General features: G+C 38.5%; 1 protein-coding gene across 2 annotated transcripts in view; it reads right to left on the reverse strand.

Moving 5' to 3' along the window:
• Ndc1 (NDC1 transmembrane nucleoporin) overlaps positions 1–21,116 on the reverse strand; it is a 58,222-nt gene that overhangs the window by 10,274 nt on the left and 26,832 nt on the right. For both annotated transcript variants that reach the window (XM_021252069.2, XM_004874663.3), the window contains 5 exons: positions 18,090–18,245; positions 17,735–17,853; positions 10,847–10,897; positions 8,791–8,854; positions 7,797–7,897 (listed from right to left, as the gene is read on the reverse strand). In XM_021252069.2, coding sequence (XP_021107728.1) covers positions 7,797–7,897; positions 8,791–8,854; positions 10,847–10,897; positions 17,735–17,853; positions 18,090–18,245 — 491 coding nt within the window. The remainder of the gene's footprint in view (positions 1–7,796; positions 7,898–8,790; positions 8,855–10,846; positions 10,898–17,734; positions 17,854–18,089; positions 18,246–21,116) is intronic.

Raw genomic sequence — 21,116 nt, forward strand, 5'->3', positions numbered from 1 at the left:
TTTTTTGGTACCAGGGATCGAACTCGGGTCCTTGCGCTTGCACAGCAGGTGGAGAAACCACTGAGCTAAATCCCCAGCCCTCTCCTCTGAATATTTATCTATCACTGCCATTAATAACTGCCCAAGGTACAAAGCTGTGAGATTCCCTGGTCTAACGTAATTAAAACAAAGGTTTACTCCAGAAAGTCAGAATCCAAAGAGAAATATTAAGGACAAGAGCTAGGCTTTGTTGCCGAAAATCATGACTACAGAGCAGAGTTTCTCAGCCTTGCCAATGCTGACATTTTGGACTGGGTAAATCTTGTGTGGGGCTATTTATTACAAACTGTTTAGGGCCAAGTATTTAGCTCAGTGGTTCCGCCACTTGCCTCACAAGCACAGAGTCCCAAATTCGATCCCCGGTACCAACAACAACAAAAAAAACAAACTGTTTAGCAGCATCCCAGTAGCACTCTCCTCGCTGTGACAACCAAGTGTCTCCAGACATTGCTGAATGCTTCCTGGGGGACATTAACCCCTGACTGACCCCTACACTCCATCGATGACAATGATAGCTAAATTTATTGATTGCAATTACTGTGTGTCAGGAAATGAGTTAAATGCTCTATATGCATCATTTCACTTAAATAATAACATAATTTGCTAATGAAGGCACACATGGCAAGCATTTGCTGCGTTTTGTTTAATTACATGTTTGTTTAATAACAGTACCTGCTATTTATCATATACCTAACACCTGCCAAGCACTGTTCTAGACCCTTTACAGACATTATTGATAAGCTTTATAATAACTCTGCAAGATACTACAGGCTTGAACATTCCCAATCCAACAATCAGAAATCCAAAACTTATACTCAAAAGTATAAGCAATGAGCAAAGTCTGTGCAAATATTCCTAAATCCAAAAAAATTCCCAAATCCAAAATACTTTAAGTCCCAAGCACTTCAGATACTCAATTTTTATTTTCACTGTACAGATGAAGACACTTTCAGAAAGTTAGATAAGCCACTCTGCTCAGACATTCAGAAAGCAGTGAAGCCTAGTTGTGAACTGGGCGTCGGTATGGAACTGTCTCCTACACTGCTTGCTTATTGGGTTGACTTCGATTTTTTTTTTTTTTTGAAAAATTCACTCTTTTAATTTAAAAGTTATTTTTTCCTGTATAAAAATTCTCTCAAACAACATAGTAATAATGAAAACAAAATAATAAGAGCTAACATTTACTAGACACTTAATATGGGCCAGGCACCCTCAGTGCATGAGAGATGATCCCTTTCCTCCTTCACAACCCGATAAGGTAGGAACAATTATCATCATCATCCCCATTTTCCAGATGCTGAAACCATGTTTAGAGATTACCATATTAGAAATTACTGTACTAAAACATACATTTTTGCATTTTCTGATTTCTGAAAAGATATATCTTCCAATTAATGGCAACTTAGTTCCAAGGAAATACAGTACATGTCTTTTCCAAGACTGAACAATTAGGACATAGTAGGAATTGGAATACACACACAAGTCAGTCTAACTCTAGGTCTCATACGTTGGCATTTCTGCTGTAAACTCATTCCATCTTAAGAAAGGAGGTGAAGAAATGCATTTCTCTGCCAAGCCCTCTAAAGGTAATCTGATACGGTGGACTGCTAAGGACCTCGTTCCCCATTCTGACTCAGCCGTTCAAGTTCAGGGTAAGAGCATGAATAAACCACACCATAGGCACAGTCTTTCTGAGACTCAATCATGCAAAATAAGCCTTGGTACAAACTCACAGGGTTGTCACAAGTATTTTATAAAGCACTTCTTCTGGAATACTTCACAAATGTTAAGACAAACAGCATAAAATTCTACACAAAAAACAGATTATACCTTTAAACTCCAAAATATCCCCTCCCCTTTTCTTCTAACTCCATATCCTCAAGGAAGCCATCAATGACTTCACATCCCTCTTTCCATCCTCCACTTCCAAGACTACCCTAGATTCACCAGTTATGTCTTCTGACCATGCTGCATTTCTGTACTCTGTGGCCTTAGTACAACTCTGAGTGTGTGAGTTCACTGGGGGCAATGTCTTTTTTCATTTTGTATCTTATCCACAAGCTAACTGCTTGATAATATTTACTGGACAAACAAATCTCCAAATGCCACAAACATAAACTTTGATATTCCAAGCAGATAAAATTTGACCTTAGGGAGAGGGGTTGGGGGGGGGGATTTTTTAAAAATTTGACCTTAGATGATAATGCAAAGAATATGACAGGGCTGATCTGCTGCAACAAGGTGATGCTGCCTTTTCAAAAGACAACCCAGGCATGGTAGTGCATACCTGAAATCCCAGCACGCTGGGAGGCTGAGGCAGAAGCACCATAAGTTTGAGACCACCCCAGGCAACTTAGCAAGACCCTGTCTCAAAAAATTAAAAAAAGGCTGGGAATATAGTTCAGCGCTCTCTGGGTTAAATCCCCAGTAATAGGGGAAAAAAACCAACCAAACAACCAGTATATTTTCTATTATGTATATTGCACCACAATATTTTTAAATTAAAAAACTCTTTGTCACCTTGGTCCTCAACCTTTATAAGGACAACAAAAATATTGTGAATTTCCACAGCACGGTATTTGCTCTTCATCCACTGACAGAGGAAATAACTACCATCAACTCAAGTCAAATGAATTTGTATTTTAATTAACCCAAACAGCAGGTAAAATCTGAGAAATTGGTGCAAAGCTGTTCAAGATTCATGTTTATAATTTAATGCTGACAGTATGTGAGCTGTGGACTCAGGAGCCCCTTGTAACGACTGTGACCTCCCAGCTGGGAGGGCCCACTGCTCTAGGTACCCGCTGCCCTGTTCCTTGCCCTCTGAACGGTCTGAAGAGTGAAAGGCTCCCCTTTCCTTTCACATTCTGCCTTTAATGATTCACAGGGAAATGGCCAACGTTATTGATACTGAGAAGTAAAACAAAAGAACAGAACAATTCCATACAATTGTTCCTTGGTAACAACCAGCAGCTGGTATTGTACAACTTACCTTAAATTACAGAGACACTTAGAATTTATTCTCTTTGCTAAACGTAAGTATCTCTGCTAGATCAAAGAACATAAAGCCAAAAACACATAACAGGACCCCTAAAAATAACACCACAACCACAACCCTGACTCTCAAGTAAAAGGCAGTTTGGGATCATTGTAATCAACTCACCTCATCAGAACTGCCACTCAATTCAGTTTCCAGAACAGAAGCCTTCACTCAGTTAACCAGCACTAAAGCCATCCAGCAGCCACCTAACAAGCACTTAATAATTACCTGTCCCCTCACATGTGTAAATACCAAATAGTTTCTCTAGTGTGAGAAACTGAAAGTGTAAATAAGGACTAAAAGGTTTAACAGATAATGTGAAAAAGGAAGAAAAGGGGCAAAGGGGAGGGGGAAATGGGAGGAGTAGGGGAAAGGAAAGAAGGGAATGGAATTAATATGAGTAAATGAAAAAAAGAAACAAAGTCTTTGTAAATAGGCAGGTATGGAGGGGTTGAAGGGAGGGCAGGGGAAGGGGGAAAAATAAGAAGCAAGAGAGATTATGTAAAGGTGCAAATTTCCAATGATGAATGTAATTATATTGTATACCTAAAATGTACCAATAAAATAATATTAAAAAATAATAATCATAATTACCTGTCCCTTCCTAGGTACCCCATGAGATGCTGGGAATAGAGAAATGAGAAAGTCCATGCCTCTATTCTGACTAATAGGGAAGACAGTGACAGTCAGTTAAGATGATACAGAGTTCAGATGGGGATTACCTATGGAGTCTTTCTCAGAATAATGTTCTTGAATACACATAAGTATTTAGGATTAGAATAGAAATCAATCATACTGACATGTAATTATCAAGATGTTAAATTTGTATCTGGGTGTGGTGGTGCACATCTATAATCCCAGCATTCCGGGAGGCTAGGGCTGGAAGATTGCAAGGTCAAGCCCAGCCCAGCCTAGCCTGGACAGCTCAGTGACTTAGTGAGATTCTGTCTCAAAATAAAAAATTTAAAAAGGGCCAGAGATGTAGCTCAGTGCAAAGGCCCTGGGTTCAGTCACCAATACTATAATCAGTCAGTCAGTTAATTTGTGATAGAGTATGTGCTTTTAAATTATTGCATTAAACAGCAAGGTCAGTCAGTCTAATAACTCATCATTTTGAAGTAGTAAAAAGATGAATGGTAATTGAAGGTAAGTGTAATGATAATAAAGTGATATGAAAATATTGGTGATCTCTATTGGTCATGAAGTCAAAGAAACTGCTAATGTTACCTACTATGATTATTACTTACATTCATGAATAAAACATGCTGAACTTTAATTTAGAGGTTAATGAAGATAAACATGTAATTTTTATTCCATACCCCCTGATTTTTACCCCAAGATTTGTGGGCCCAGTGTGACGGCCCTTGCAGCTAGCCCAGTCCACTCATGCCCTTGCTGCTCCTGTACAATTTCTTGTATCTTACCAATTGTTTCTGTTCTTTTCCCCATGTTCTTTGTCTTTAAGTTCTCTCCTGGCTAATGTCTTCCCTTTGCAGAGTAGACCTTCTAATCTGTCATTTCAACAGCTTTGCTAATTCTGTTAACTCCCTTGTCTTCATGGTGTACAGCCGTGCCCATATGGCAAGACTCTCCCTATATCCACCCTAACCCAGTCCATTCTTTTATTCATCCTTCCTACCCTGGCTTTATTTTAGGCTCTTGGCATTCCTGTCCTGAGTTATTACTGCAACCTTTGCCCTCACTGAACTGATGATCCTTCATGCTCTGCTGTCCTTCCTATGAGCCCTCTGCTCCAACACCCCATGGACTGTTAGTCCCCCAGCACTCTCCAGTATACCTTATTTTCTTAGTGTAACTGACTCTACGTGATGCCTGTTCCTCCTCCTCCTCCTAGAACATACTTTGGGGTCCTCTATATGGGAGTGTGCTGTCACCAGACTCCCAGATCTTTACTAGAAAACCACTTAAGGACTGTGACTTAGAGGGTAGACTCCTGAAGTTGCAAGCTTCAGAGATAGTGTTCAACTGATACAGAGGTAATAGTGGTGGGTGGAGGGTATACAAATATGTAGCGACAAGGAAAAGTCAAACAAGCGTGCAGCCACGGTGTGGAATGCGCCATCCAGGTAAATCCTGAATTGCTCATTACAATCAACCTCAGAATGTGGGGACAGAAGAAAGACTTGGAGGCGGTTTGCACAAGCTTATGACTGTGGAGTATGAAGAAAGGGCAACTATGATGTAGGACAGGAAAAACAGACATCACAAGTCTTATGCAAGTAGGGACTTTAATACTCAGAAGTTAAGTACTAGCTCACTTCTTTGATCCTGTGACCCCTTCAAAAGTATTCTCCATCCCAACTCCTCTGTTTCAAAGTAAATAAGGTCTGAACTTTTTTTTTTTTTTTTTAAACAGTACTGGGGATTGAACCTACAGCCTTTACACTGAGCTACACCCTCATCTCTTTTTATTTTGAGATAGAGTCTTGCTAAGTTGTCAAGCTCCCCAGGCTGGGTTATAACTTGTAATCCTGCTCCCTCAGCCTCCCAGAGTACTAGAATTACAGGCATGTGCCACCATGCCTGGTGAGGCCTGACTTTTTAACAAATATGTAATTATTGCCTTCTTACCCAAGGGTAGGAATGAAAACCATCAAATAGACTGTTTTTCTTCCAGCCAACTATGAAGAATTAGAGTTTTGACACTGGGAGACATAAGAACAGTCATTTTGGTGAAGAATATTTCTAAGGCAGTATGATCTTTGTGAAATCAATTCAGTGAGTTTCAACAAGACCTGCCCCCACCTCAAATGGGATCAAACCCAAGGGTACTCTACCACTGAGCTATATTCCTAGTCCTTTTTATTTTTAATTTTGAGACAGGGTGTCACTAAGGGGATACCTGAATTTGGGATCCTCCCAAATGCTGAGATTAGACACCCCCCCTCCCCGCTGATCCAAAAAATTCCAAGAATCATTCTTTCCCAAGAAAGAATCCTATGCAAGTGTTAGGGGTGGGGATGGGTAGAGGACATCACAGGATAAGATGGAAGACAAGCTCAGGAAGAGCAAGGAAAGGGGATCTGCAGCTTTTCCTAAGGCCTACTACACTGTTAATGCCCTATGATCAGACAAGGTGTAATTCCCAGTCTGCCACCCATGAGACTTAAGACTTGAGGTAAATCACTGAACTACACACTCTCCTTCATCAGTAGAGTAGGACTAAATTATCTCCACTTTGCTTACTTCACAAGACTAATGAGGATCTCCTTATGAAGACCCAAGTCACACCCAAGTTATGGCTGCCTTGTTGTACAGCTAGATAAGCCAAACATTAAGAGAAACACTTGACAGTTTCTTTGGAGAAAGGTCGCCCAGAAAAAGTACAAATAATAAAATTAATGGGCCAGGGATGTAGCTCAGTGGTACCACACCTGTCTGGCAAGCACAAGGTCCTGAGTTCAAGTCCTAATACTGGAAAGAAAATAATAATAATAAAACTACACATGTGGACATATGTGTCTCAAGTAACATACATGATGTGAAAGTAAGCAAAAACAATACGGGAAGCCAAAAAAAAATTACTGGTTTTGATAAGTAAGATTTTCTAAGAGGTATAAAAGAACTGTTTTGAAGAAAAGAAGTATAGAGCATGTTTTTCCTCATATCTTAAACACCTTCCTAAGGCCCAAACATGCTCCGAGTGGTATTCTTCAAGCTAATTCAACAACATCTCCTACAGAAAGCAAATTGTGCTCTTCAACCTCTATGTCTCAATGTTTCAAGCATAAATGTTCATACCTGTCATGTGACACAACTAGTATAATGTGGTATAAAATGTATTATCCAAAATAAAGTTAGGAAAGGAAGCCTACCAGAAACCTGGAAGCACAGGTTTATTCTTTTGCCTATCTGTGAGTCCAGGACTAAAAAGACTTGCAGTTAAAACTAAGATTCAGCCAGAGAAAGGATATTCACTGACTTCATCTCTTTATCCTCTGGCCAAGACAATTTATTTCTTTTTCTTTCTTTTTTTTTTTTTTTCCAAGACAACTTAGCTCACTGGGAGATTTAACTACAGACCACCTGCACTAGCTACAAATTTTGTAAGGATCCAAACCTATGTCACTGAACAGAATTCCAATATCCTAACTTACCTGTTTAATACCAGGGTTTAGAATACTTTCTTTTTCTACAAACTTTTTTTTTGGTACTGGGGATTGAACTCAGGACCTCACGCTTGCCAAGCAGGCACTATGCCATTGAGCTAAATCCCCAGCCCCCTACAAACCTTTTATAAGCAGATTAAAACTTTTCTCTTCCTATTTTTTCTTTTTTTTTTGGTACTGGGGATTGAACTCAGGACCTTGCACTTTCAAGGCAGGCGCCAGAATCACTGAGCTAAATCCCTGGCCCTCTCTTCCCATTTTCTAAAACTATAATTTTCTGGGTCAGAACAGTATCATTACCTTAATTTACAACATGTTTGGTTAATCAATAAAGAAGATATATAAGAAATAAAAAGGGCCAGTCATGGTGGCACACGCTTGTAATCCCAGCACTTGGGAAGCTGAGGCAGGAGGACTGCCATGAGTTGAAGTAAGTGTAGGATACATAGTGAGTTTAAGGCCAGCCTGAACTACATAGTGAGACCCTGTCTCAAAAAAAGAAAGAGAGAGAGAGAGACAGACAGACAGACAGATGACTGGGGAGTAACGGGATAACCATACCCATGTTCAACACAGTGATTACATACCTCTTGCAGTGTCAACAAAGTATTAAGGATAGCTGGTAGTGTAGTCTGAACAACTCCAAACCTATCTTCTGTAAATGATGCTGCTACTAAATGAGACAGACCTAAGGGGAAAAGAAAAAAGTTAAAAGTTAATCAAAAGTAGGCAAATCTATATGTAATTCATCTATCCAAGATTAATATTCTAAATATAAAAACAACTATTAAGAGGGGAGAGTATAATATAAAATGGTGAAAGACAGGAATAAGCACTTAAAAGGTAGTTAACTGCTTTAGTCATTCATAAAGATGACAAAAACTCTAATTCTAATAGGGAAAAAAATTTAATACCAAGTTATGATGGATGCTAGGAAGAAAAACAAAGCATACTGGGACAGCTCTTAGGAGGACACTTATCACAGAATGGTAGTAACTCTTCTTTCAAGTGTTATTTAAGCACTGAGAAAGTACTATCTACATGGTAAAAAGAAATAGCTCTTTAACAACTAAGTTTTCATATATAATGCAAATTAAGGAAAATTTAAAAGCAATTTATTAGCTGCATATTTTGAAGTACAGAAACATAAGGATGAATCTCAGGCTCAATTCCTCTGCTTACGTACAAGAAATATTTTGCCCAAATCAAAATACAAACTGGGGGAACTGGGGATTTAGCTCAATGGTTTCGCCACCTGCTGTGTAAGCACAAAGACCCGAGTTCGATCCCCGGTACCAAAAAAAAAAAATACACACAGGAGCAGGAGTGTCACTCAGTAGTAGAGTGCTTGTCTACTACTTTTGAGGTGCTGGGACCAATCCCCAGCACCTCAAACAAATAAATCAAAATAAAGCAAAATAACCACTGAAATGGCTAAGAAAAGTGATCTCTATAAAAACAAAGATATAAAAATATATGTAAAAATGTAAAGATTGAGATCAGAGTCCAGAACTGACCATTCATGTATTATTCTTCAATATTTAACTTAATTAATTCATAGTTACAATTCAGATTGCTCACCTTCTAACGCCCAAATATGCATTTGGGCATCTGAAAAAACTGCCTGAATGGAGGCCTCGGGATGCTAGAAATTAAAAAAACACTAAATAAATTCCCTTGGGCAAAAACTAATACTGTATTAATATACAGACTATAACAATAACAACAACAACAAAAAAATCACAGGTGCTTTTCAAGAATTTAGATCTAGGGCTGGGGATTTAGCTCAGTGGTTCCGTCACCTGCCTCGCAAGTGCAAGGACCGGAGTTCGATCTCTGGTACCAAAAAAAAAAAAAAAAAAAGAATTTAGATCTGACATACAATCTTACACAATATGATTTAACTACAATAAACCATTCTGCCATTAACTTAATGTGTGACTCCAAGTCTCTAAATCTGTACATGCCTTTCTCATTTAGAACAAGAACTGTAAGTGCTCAACCCAACTCAGAAGATTAGTACAGAGACCACATAACAGAATGGTTAAAAAGCTTCTTTTACAGTAAGAGAACTGCTTAAATATTCTCTTTTTTTAAGATGGGGCCTCACTATGTAGGCTTAAGCTTGCTTTGAACTGTGTAGCCCAGACTGGCCTTGAACTTGCAGCAATAGTCCTGCCTCAGCCTTCCAAGTGCTGGAATTATAGGAATCCACCATCATGAGTGGCAATATTATCTATCTTAAATTGTCTATTCTCAACCCCACTCCAAAGAAAAACTACCCAATCTTCTTTAATATACCACTGGTCAGGTAGGGTGGAGTAACAACTAGCCCATTTAGTAAATGCTGGCTTTGTTTATGTACCTGATAAAGCCTATTAAAAAGTTACATTTCTCAACATCAAATTACAATGTCTCAACTCTTCATGCTACCACAGTTCCATGTACAAAATTAGAATCAAAAGTAGCCATTTGTTCCCAAGGGAAAAGGAGATTTTGGTCAACATCCCCTCTGTAACTCCACTGGCTATGTGCCTTAGGCTACTTGATCCCCTCTTGAATCTCAGGCTCTCTGATCTGTAAAATGGGGACCAGAAAGCACATCTCACAGGAATGCTATTAGAATTAAGTAAAGAAATTAAGTGACAGAGCATGGCACACATGTAAAACACTCAAGGTAAGTTTTCTTCTTCTTCTTCTGAAGCCAAACACGTAAGTAAAACTTCAGACACCCCTCACGCTCTTGGTGAAAGACAAAATACCTCCTGGTAATGGACACCGCAAGCCAGATTACTTTTTGGTAAAAGTAACTAGTTGGGTAGAGCTCCACTTCCACTGTAATGAAAAAGCAGCTTCAAGAACATGAAATAACTGGTATGTGTATCTATATTCTATGAGGGCTACTCAGATCTCTTTCCCCACCAGTGTATGATCCCTGAAGAATAAAAATGAAGAATAAATGTCAATATAAATTTTCACCTGAATGCATTAATCAAATGAGCACAATATTAGTCCATTTGCTATTACAATATCTGTAGAAAGATTTAAAAAACAAAAAATAAAAATTCTTTCCCCCCACACACAGGCAAAGGTTTTCTTCATCGAAGGATTAATTAACACACGACAGATATACTCAAGTGAAAACAAAACAATCTCTAGCTTCTAGAGTTGAGACACTCTCCTATGGCAGCTAGAAGAGCTGGTAGACAAGACAGAAAGTCCTTTCGTTTGTGATCTGAAATACAACTTTCTACCTACCACATATCTAATGTCTGTCATCTAACTCAGTCATCTCTTTTATGAACAGCAATTGGCCACAAAGATGTTAGCAGGAAAATGACCCATGAAGCATCAGAAAACTATGGGCCACTCACTCTCCAAACACTGATGCAGCACAAAGGAGCTGATGTTTAAAATCAGTACAAAGCTGCCAGTAGCCAAGAGTCTCAGGGAGTCACCATGGAGAGATGGGAGGCAACGACTGTCCACACTGAGGTTTAGTGAAGTGCTATGCAAAGATGTAGGGTTTGTTGGGATTAATCTATAAAGTATTCACAAAGCAGACCCTCTCTGCTACTTCACCTCATGTTTCACTTTCTCTCCCCTCATTCTGAAGGCTCTAGCTTCATATTCTTACCTTACTGAAAAAATACATTATCAGCACCCGTTTTGACAAGAAATTCTTAATCTGTGTTGGAAAACAAAAAAATTAGCATGTTTACATTTCTAATTCTATTCAAATATATAACACATTTTCAGGTTCCTCCTCACATTAACTTAAATAAAAATATGGAAACAACTCATATCTTCAAGAGAAAGAACAATAATATTTACAATAACCTATATAAGTAAATTCATTTGTACTGTAAGTTAGATAACCAAGATGAACCATCTAACCTAAACTGTACTGTGTTCCTGTTTTCAGATTTAATACTCAACTAGATTCCTACCATCATTGAAGAATTCATAAGTGTTCTGGTGATATTTAGTAAGACCATGTTCTTCCTCAATTTTCTACAATGGTCTTGGCCTCTAATCTCCTTTTTTTCCCCCTACAGTACTAAGAACTGAATCCAAGTCAGGACGTCATATATGCTAGGCAAGTGCTCTACCACTGAGCTATAGCCCCTGCCCTTTTAAAGAAAAAAATTACCACTTATTCTGAGACAAATCTCACACTAAGTTACCCAGGATGGCCTCAAACTTGCAATCTTCCTGCCTCAGCCTCTTGAGTAGCTGGAACTATAGGCAAGCACCATGGTACCTGGCTCCTTCTAACCTCTTAATATCAAAAATATGTGTCCCCTGCACCAAAAGAGAAAAAAAAAAAATCTTGAGAGATGAAGTGTTTTTCTACTAGTTGACATTTCCAGGAAACAAAACTTTCTTACTATCAGAATTAAACCTAATCTAATTGACTAGACATAAATACTTTCACCTAAAGGCCACATGACTGCCCAGAGGGATGGAGCAGACAGCAGTGTCTACTTGCTACACAAAAAGTGACTTGGCAGTATTTGACATTTAGAATCACACGGGTCCTGAAGTCTAAAAATGTCATTATTGTCTCTCTACTAACCAGTAAACATATTATAATTTCTCCCATCTTAAAAAATACAACCTTTTTTTAACCTTCAAAGCCCCTCTGCCCCATTACTCTGCTTGCAGCAAAACTCCTTGAAAAACCTGGCTTTTCTGGCAGTCTCCAACTCCCAAGCCCATGCCATACAGGCTTTCATCTGCCTCACTACACCCAATGGCTCAGTCAAGGACTCCGTGACTGACCTGCATGTTTCTAGTGCCACAGTTAATTCAGTTTGCGCCTCACGCCACCTGTGGGCTGCATCTTATGCGTCTTCCTTCTGGAAATGCTTTCTTTTCTTAGTGGTCAGTCACCTGAATGGCCACTCCCAGTGTCTTCTACTATTCCTCCTCCTTTCCCACATCCTTAGTCATTGCAGGACTCAGTTCCATGACTTCTTTTTCTTCTATATCTACACTCAAGAGTTTGTACTGAGGGCTGGGGATTTAGCTCGGTGGAACTGCTCCTGCCTTGCAAGCGGAAGGTCCTGAGTTCAATACCCAGTACCACAAAAGGAAAAAAAAAAAAAGTTTGTATTGAGTTTCAGGGCTTTAAAAACTGCCAATTATATTCTGATGACTTCTAAGTGTACATTTATTTAGCCCAGCACTTTCCCTTATTTCTTATTAGAGTTTTCATTTAGTTGTCTATTAGGACTCTCAAAGTTGTCATGTTCAGGCTCCTAGGGCAGTGAAGCTCAGCCGGTCCCAGCACCCGGAAGGAAGCTCCCCACCTCCATCCCAGGTTCCTAGGGCAGTGAAGGTGAGCCTCGTGGGCGCCAGGAGCACCCCCACCCCCCACCCCACCCCCCGCATGGAAATGAGAAGGCACGTAAACAAGCTTCAAAAACAGACTTCCAGATCACCTACAGGAACCCCAAAGGGAAACAAGATGGAACACTCTGATATTCAACCACCTGGACTCTCTGAACTGGCAACAAAAGAGGATCTGGGAAAAATGAAATCAGAAGTAATTACTCAGATAACAGCAAAGATTGTGCTCATGGTGCAAGACATGATTAATAAATCTAGAGAGGACACAGATAAAAAAATAGAGGATCGGAGGAATCTGATGGAATCCCAACATAGGAAACAAATGGAATCCATAAAACAGATACAAACAGATTTCCAAGAGATTAAAAACTCCATTAAAAGTCTACGCAGCAGAATGAACCAGTGTGAGGATAGAATTTCACATATAGAAGATAAGATTGCAATTAGTCTCCAGGAAAAGGAAAATTGCTTTAAAATTGTAAGGGAACATGAGAAATCAATCCAGCAGCTGCCAGACGATGCAAAGAAGAATAACATAAGACTGATTGGAGTCAATGAAGAAAGAAGAGAGAGTGCAGATGACATAAAAAAACTCTTCACAGAAGTGATGGCAGAAAACTTCCAAAGGAGGGGAAAAGAACTTGACATACAGATAAGTGAGGCATACAGGACTCCAGCTTGCCTTAATCAAAAAAAATCTACACATAGGCATATAATAGTTAGGATTCCAGAAATCCAACAGAAGAATAAAATTCTACAAGCAGTGAGAGAAAAGAAACAAATCACATACAAAGGAAAGCCCATCAGAATCACAGCAGACTTCTCAATGCAAACCCTCAAGGCAAGGAGAGCTTGGAGTGATGTATTTCAAGCCCTAAAGGAAAACAGCCTCCAACCCAGATTGATGTACTCTTCAAAACTATCTTTCAAAATTGATGGAGAAATACGATACTTTCATGATAAAGACCACCTCAGGAACTTCATGAATACCAAACCAGCACTCCAACAAATTTTAGACAATACCCTAGGAAATTTTAGACAATACCGTAGGAAAACACAATGAGGATCACAACCCCAGGAAACCCAGCAGAATGAATCCATTGGGCGTGACAAATTAAACACAAAGGGGGAGAATCCAACAAAAAGAAAAAGTCATGACAAGGCTTTTAAAACTTTTAACTTCATCTCCCTAATGAGTGTATAATTCAATCTTATTATTGTACTGATTAGTATTTTTCTGATTCTAGAATTGCACACCATTCCTTGTGCTATACTGGCTATTTATCATCTTATGTCTACATTTTAATTGGGTTGTCTATTAATGAGCTCTAAGAATTCTTTATATATTCTGCTCATAGGTTATATGCATTGTAAATATGGTCTGTTTAAGGACTACTTTTCATTTTAATGATGTCATTTAAAGTTCTAAATTTTGATGGAATCTCATTTATCAATTTTTTTTCTTTTATACATCATGTTTTTTGTATCCTAGGTAGTTCTTGCCTACCCTGAATTCATAAATATTTTCCCTTATAATTTCTTCTTAAAGTTTTATACTTTTAGGCTTTCTTATTTAGGTTCATAGATCCCTTCAAGTTATTTTCATGTATGGAAAAAAAGGGTTGAGGTTAATTTTTTATATACGGATACCTGGTGTTCTAGTGCCGTTTGCTGAATGAAGACACTATCTCTTCCTTGGCTCTTGAATCGAGTTTATATTCTACAAAATGCTAATGTTAAATAATCTTTCAAAACTCAGTGGACCATATATGTGTGGTTCTATTTCTAGATTCTCTGTTTTATTCGAATGATCTATATGTCTTTCCTTACACCAACACTGCCTTGATTACTGTAGCTTTAGAAGAAGTCTTAAAATTGGGTGCTAAACGTCTTCTAACACTGTTTTTGTTTTTGTTTTTGGCTTTTCTGGGTCCTTTGTACTCCTACATAACTTTTAAATTTTAATATCCAGTTCTTTATTTATAACAAGTATACACAGACCTGAATTTTTATATATACTTTGTGTTTTCTAATCCTGCTAAATTCAAGTACAAGTTCTAGGGGCTCCTAGAGATTTCTTAGTATTTTCTCTGTAGGTGATCATTTCATCTACATATAAAGATTTTGCTTCTGCCGTGCCAATCCTATCCTAGTTGTGTCATTTTATTGCTAGACTATTTTGGTTTAGACCTATGTTTCAAAGTCTAACGGACAGATGAAGAGTAGGCATATATGCTCTACAGGTGAAGAGTAGGCATATATGCCCTTGTTCGCCACTTTAGGGAGAAAACATTGTATCATCTCCATTCATAGAAGGAGTTTTTGTTGGAAGTATGGAGTACATGTCTTTGATCTGTTGAGAAGGTTCTGTTCTACTTCTAGTCTCCTGATAGCTTTTACCATGAACAGCTGTAGAATTTAGTCCAATACTCTTTCTCCAACTAGTGACAGGATCATATGGCTTTCTCCTTTCCTCTGTTAAAATGATGACTTTTGGGGGTGGATCTTCCAATGCTGAACCAACACTGCCATCCCTATAACAAAACCACTTTCTACATACTGCCAGATCTGACTTCTAAGAGTTTGTTTTGTTAAATAAATTTCTATCTATGTTCATACTTTTTTCTTCTATTAGCTTTATCCAGTTTTAGGATTAGCACAATGTTGAGTTCCTAAAATGAGGGGAGAAGTGTTCCTTCTTTTTTCTGCTTGAATTGTTTGATATAATTTATCAGTTAAAATGTTTATGAGCCTGCTGTTGTCATATAGGTAGGTTTTCAAGCTAGGAATATACTTTCTTTAATAGGTGCTATTCAAATTTTATATTTCCTCCAGAGTTAGTTTCATTAATTTGTCTTCTAAATTACTTCTTAGAAGTTGTCAAATTTATTTCAAAAAAGATTTTTGTAATATGCTTTCTATATCCTTTTCAATTCTGTAAAATCTGTGGTAATGTCTCCTAGATCTTAATATTGTAATTTAAAAAATGTGTAACTGATATTGTGTAACAGGAAGAAAAGGTCTAAAAGAGCAGGGGAATTGGGAGGGGCAGGGGAAGGGAAAAAAGGGAAAGGAAAAAATATGAGAAGAGGAAAAAAATGGAAACAAGGTCTTTGCAAATAGGGAAGGGTGGAGGGGGTGAAGGGAGGGCAAGGGAAGGGGAAAAAAAAATAAGAATCAAGAGACTCATGTAATGGTACAAGATCCCAATGATGAATGTAACTGTATTGTATACCTAAAATGTATCAATAAAGTTAATGGGGGAAAAAAAAAAGTCTAATGGACAGATGAAGAGTAGGCATACATGCCCCTGTTCCCCACTTTAGGGAGAAAGCATTGTATCGTCTCCATTCATAGAAGGAGTTTTTGTTGGAAGTATGGAGTATATGTCTTTGATCTGTTGAGAAGGTTCTGTTCTACTTCTAGTCTCCTGATAGCTTCTACCATGAACAGCTGTAGAATTTAGTCCAATACTCTTTCTCCAACTAGTGACAGGATCATATGGCTTTCTCCTTTCCTCTGTTAAAATGATGACTTTTGGGGGTGGATCTTCCAATGCTGAACCAACACTGCCATCCCTATAATAAAACCACTTTCTACATACTGCCAAAAAAAAAAAAAGTTGTCATGTACAAAATCAAACTCCTGATTTCCCCTTCCTCACTTCCCCTCTATCAAAATCTCCTCCTCCAGAACCATCAGGAAACTGCCTCAATCAACTGCAACCAAATTATTCCTGCTCCTAAGGCCAAAAGCCTTAGAGTCGACATTGACTCTTTTACATACCACAAGAAAATTATAAGCAAATCCTGTCACAATACCTGAAAATGTATATCCAGATCTCAGTCACATCTTACAGCCCCCTTCACCCGCTCTGGTCACAGATACCACTATCTCGCTCTCTTCTCCACTAGATCAGTCTCTGCTTCTACTCCTGCCCAGGACTAAGAGTTCACACTCCGCTGAGAGTCTAGACTTACCCCAGACACAAGAGTAGTCTTGACACATTTAATAGCCCAGTGAGCCCTGAGTGTCTGCTAGCTCTCCAATATTATCAATCACCTACAACTCTCCCTTCCTCCCTCTCTCCCTCCTCCACTGGTGTCCACAGTTCCTTAAACAACCCAAACACATTCCCCCACCTCAGAGTCTTTGCATAAGACTGTGCCTGCCCTCTCTTCAGACATCTGATCAAGTATCACGTTTTCAATGAGACCTCCCTGATCAGTCCATATAAATGCTACTACTTCCCCCAGGTACTGTTTTCTTTACCTGTTCTATTTTTCTATTCACCCTAAAAGATATCAGATTTCTTCCCTTTTAAACATATTTTTCTTACAGGATGCATGACCTATCAAGAGGATACAACTTACAATTAATATCATATCATAGTTTAAGGCAACATTTTTTCTTAATAGTACACAGAATATAGGGCTGAGGATGTCACTCCGTGGTAGAGCACTCGCCTAGTATGCATGAGGCCCTGGGTTCAATCCCCAGTACTTGGGGGAAAAAAAGTACCTAAAGTATTTCTTACATTAATCTAATTAACGGTATTCTACATTTCAACAAAATATAGTATAGTATATATAATACATTTACTTACTCATCTATTCCCCACTAGGATATAAATACATGAGAAAAGGCTTTGTGTTTGTTTGTTTGTTTTGGTACCAGGGATCAAACTCGGGACCTTGCGCCTGCAAGGCAGACAGTGGAACCACTGAGCTACATCCCTGGTCCAAGGCTTTGTTTTATTGGTGTTTTTCCCCATGATAAAAGAGAACCCTGCACATATAAATAACTCATTTTTCTTTTCTTTTCTTTTTTTTTTTTGAGACAGGTCTCCCTACAGAGCCCAAGCTGGCCTCCTATTGGCAATCATTCTGCCTCAGCCTCTCAAGTGATGGAATTATAGGTGTGTGCCACCACACCTGGCTCAAATATTTCTTAAATGAAAGAAGGCACAGATGAAAGGGACCCTATTAGATTAAACCATATGAAACTGTAATCTGTGTAACTCAAAACCAAACACTGGCAATTTCATATGGGCCAACTGGATACATGAAGCATCAACAACAAAATTCCTCAAGACTTACTCAACATGTTGAGATCTTTAATGCTCTCAATGTTACATATATATATAAATCCTATAAATATATCATCCTACCTGTTCACGTTTATTCTGAATCCATGAATAAATCACACTGGGCTGTCTCACTGTCTTACCCTCCGCATTATTAAGAGAGGTATATGGAGAATGATTAGAAAATTCAGACATTTGCTGACCTATTGAAAAAACAACAATGACAATAATGATTAGGTGAGAACTTACGCTGTCTGATCCTCTGTAACTATGAGATTTCAATTTTAGAAATTAAATAGTCCTCGGGCTGGGGATTTAGCTCAATGGTGCCGCCGCCTGCCTTGCAAGCGCAAGGTCCTGAGTTTGATTCCCAGTAGAAAAGAAAAAGAAGAAAAAGAAAAAGAAAAAGAAAAAAGAAAAGAAATTAAATAGCCCTCACCAGAAACAGAAGTCCATAGTCTTGGTCCTCTTCTAATCAGCTGAGGACTCTTCGACAAACCATAGCAGGTGTTTCCATCAAAAATTCCAGCCACTCGCTTTACCACACTGGAGCCAAAAGGGGTTCCAAAAGGACTGGAGGTATCAGGTGTCTTTTCTGTGACAGAACAGAGACAGTGCTGAAGAAGCAACTTGACCCAAGCAGCATGGTATAGAGGCTCTATCTCAATTTTCTGTTTAACTCATACTCAAAGTTCAGTGGATTATTTCCATTTAGGTTTGTGTTTCCATGCTCCAGATTTTAATTTCCCAATTCAACAATCACTCAAGGAGCTTTACATATCTTCTTCTATCAGACTGGTGTAGCCTCGCTTGTTTTCCTTGCCCTTGAATCTGTTTATCTTAAAGTCAATTTCTATAAGCTGTTTTCAGTGAATTCACCAATTCACAATTTATTTTTAAACAGCAACTTTAATTATTACATTTGAATTTCTCCAGTTTTACTGGATGTTCCTACTGTAACTATTATTTGGCTAAACATAACAAACTATATACTGTGAGGATGAACAAGAAAAAGATGCTACCGTTTTCCCCAAAGTTCTTTCAACTTAACAAAAGTCACACCAAAGATTAATCTGCCCAGATGTCTGTAAATCTGACCTGTAAAAATTTATTTAAAAAGCATCTTTGGTGTCTTCTCAAAAGAATTAAAAGCATCATACCAGTTATATATGCACATCCATGTTTATAGCGACACAATTTGTAACAGCTAAATCTTGGAAACAGCCCCAATGCCCATCAATCAATGAATAGATAAAGATGTAGTTTTTTTATACAACAGAGTACTACTCTGCCATAAAGATAAGCTTGAGATACTCCTAGCTAAATAGATGAACCTTGAGACCATACTCTTATGAAATAAATTGGGCACATGTGTTTAAATACTCCATTGTCTCTCTGATATGAGAAACCAAAAGTATAAATAAGATCAAAATGTGTAATAGATATTGAGAAATGGGAAGAAAATGTTCAAATGAGAAGGGGAACAAGGTGGGGGGAGGGGGAAAGGAAGGAAGGGACAAGAAAGAAGAAAAGGAAAAAAGTGGAACAAAGCTTTTGTAAATAAGGAGGGGGGCTGGGGATTTAGCTCAGTGGTTTCTCCGCCTGCTGCGCAAGCACAAGGACCTGAGTTCAATCCCGGGTACCAAAAAAATAAAAAATATTAAAAAAAATAAGGAGGGGTAAAGAGGTTGAAGGGAGGAGAGGGAAATGGGGAAAAAAAAAAAGCAGCAAGATATATCATGCACAGGTACAAATTCCCTATGATGTTATCAATATGTATCTAAAATGTGCCAATAAAAATAAATAGTAGCTTATAACACCATTAATTTAATTATAGTCTGTTGTACAAAAAGGAACTTTTCCACACAAAACACAACAAACTGCACTCAAATTCTTTCTTAATAAAACTGCCGTAAGCTGGGGATTAAGATCAGTGGTTTCGCAGCGTGGTGCTTAGGCGCAAGGACACAAGTTCAATCCCCGGTACCAAAAAAAGAAAAACAAAAAACTGCTGTAAGAAATTAAACACTCAAAGTACCAAATTTTCATTACATGACTTTTGAAAGGTTAGCAGAAATTACAAATCTTTGAAAAATCACTTTAAAAATTAAGTCTGGGGCCAGAGATTTAGCTCAGTGGTTCTGCTGCCTGCCCCAAAAGCGCAAGGACCTGAGTTTGATCCCTGGTACAAAAAAAAAAAAAAAAAAATTAAGCCTGAAGCTTTGCAATAATCCCTCAAAATTACAGGCAAATCTTGTTTGAATGACAGAAACTAACAACAATTTTATTTTTCTTTGTTTTTGTTTTTTTGGTACCAGGGATTGAACTCGGGTCCTTCTGCTTTTGAGGCAGGCAGCAGAACCACTGAGCAAAATCCCCAGCCCCCTAACAACAATTTTAAATAATGCATATTGATAGTATTTGGCCAGACCCATGACCTACCAAACCCAGGATTATGATGATCTTTCTAATATGCTCACTTGCTCCAACTAGCCGATAGCCTATTCACAGTTCCCCAGTGGCTCCATGTACCCATTGAGTAAACTCTTTTTTTGTAACACACAAGGCCTCCTTTCATTATCAAAAATCTTGCCAATTTAGACTCCTGGACAGAGTTATTATGTCTTATCATTATTTATGTGCCTTCCCCTAAAAGGTCAGTTTCAAGAGTATTTTTTCATCTGTGATTCTCTGCCTTCTAGCAGTGCCTGGCATACAGAAGGCATTCAGTAATGTTGAATAAATGAGATCAATAAGTATTTGCTGAGTATCTGAAGGACGGCATTATCTGAAACACTCCAGCATCTTTTAAAACCTCACACTGATGAGCTCACTGAAATCATTTTTTCCTCTGTAGTCTGTTTTGGGGCCATAATCCCTCCAGAGTAGTGACTTTGAAAATACAGATGAGCTTGTTAGTCCATACAGTGATTTGTGAACATCAAAAGTAGTTACATTTAAAAAGTCTCAAATTTTTGGATTTCAAGCAATTTGGGGGGGAAAAAAATTAAGAAGTTCAGAGACTGGATATATATTTCCCTCTGGGAACAACAGAGTATAGAGACCCAAAACTCCTCCGATGAAGCCTGTGCTCTAAGGTTTCCTCCGTCTTCACCCTGAGTCGCACCTGTTCTCATTAAGTGCCTGCTTCCCAATGGCGTGTGACCATGAAGTCCTCTTGCCAGTCACACCCATGGGCATTTTGTACTGACAGGATGTGATGAAATACCACAAGCTCCTCCACCTGTGCTTCCTCCTTGCAAATGGAAGGGGCACTAACAAAATATTAGGCTATCTTGAAACGAGTGTGATGTGCTTCTCCCAAGTTTCTCAATCATTTCAGCTGCTCTTCTCTGGACCAGCAACCCTGTCCCTGGGATACTACGACCAGGACAGCATCCAGTATCATCTGTAAGGATTCATGTGGCTTCGTACTGTCATCTTTTATTTGATGACCATCATTTTA

Source organism: Heterocephalus glaber, unplaced genomic scaffold (assembly GCF_053883595.1).
Source record: "Heterocephalus glaber isolate CG9 unplaced genomic scaffold, H.glaber_assembly_v1.0 deba00001449, whole genome shotgun sequence".
Lineage (NCBI taxonomy): Eukaryota > Metazoa > Chordata > Mammalia > Rodentia > Bathyergidae > Heterocephalus > Heterocephalus glaber.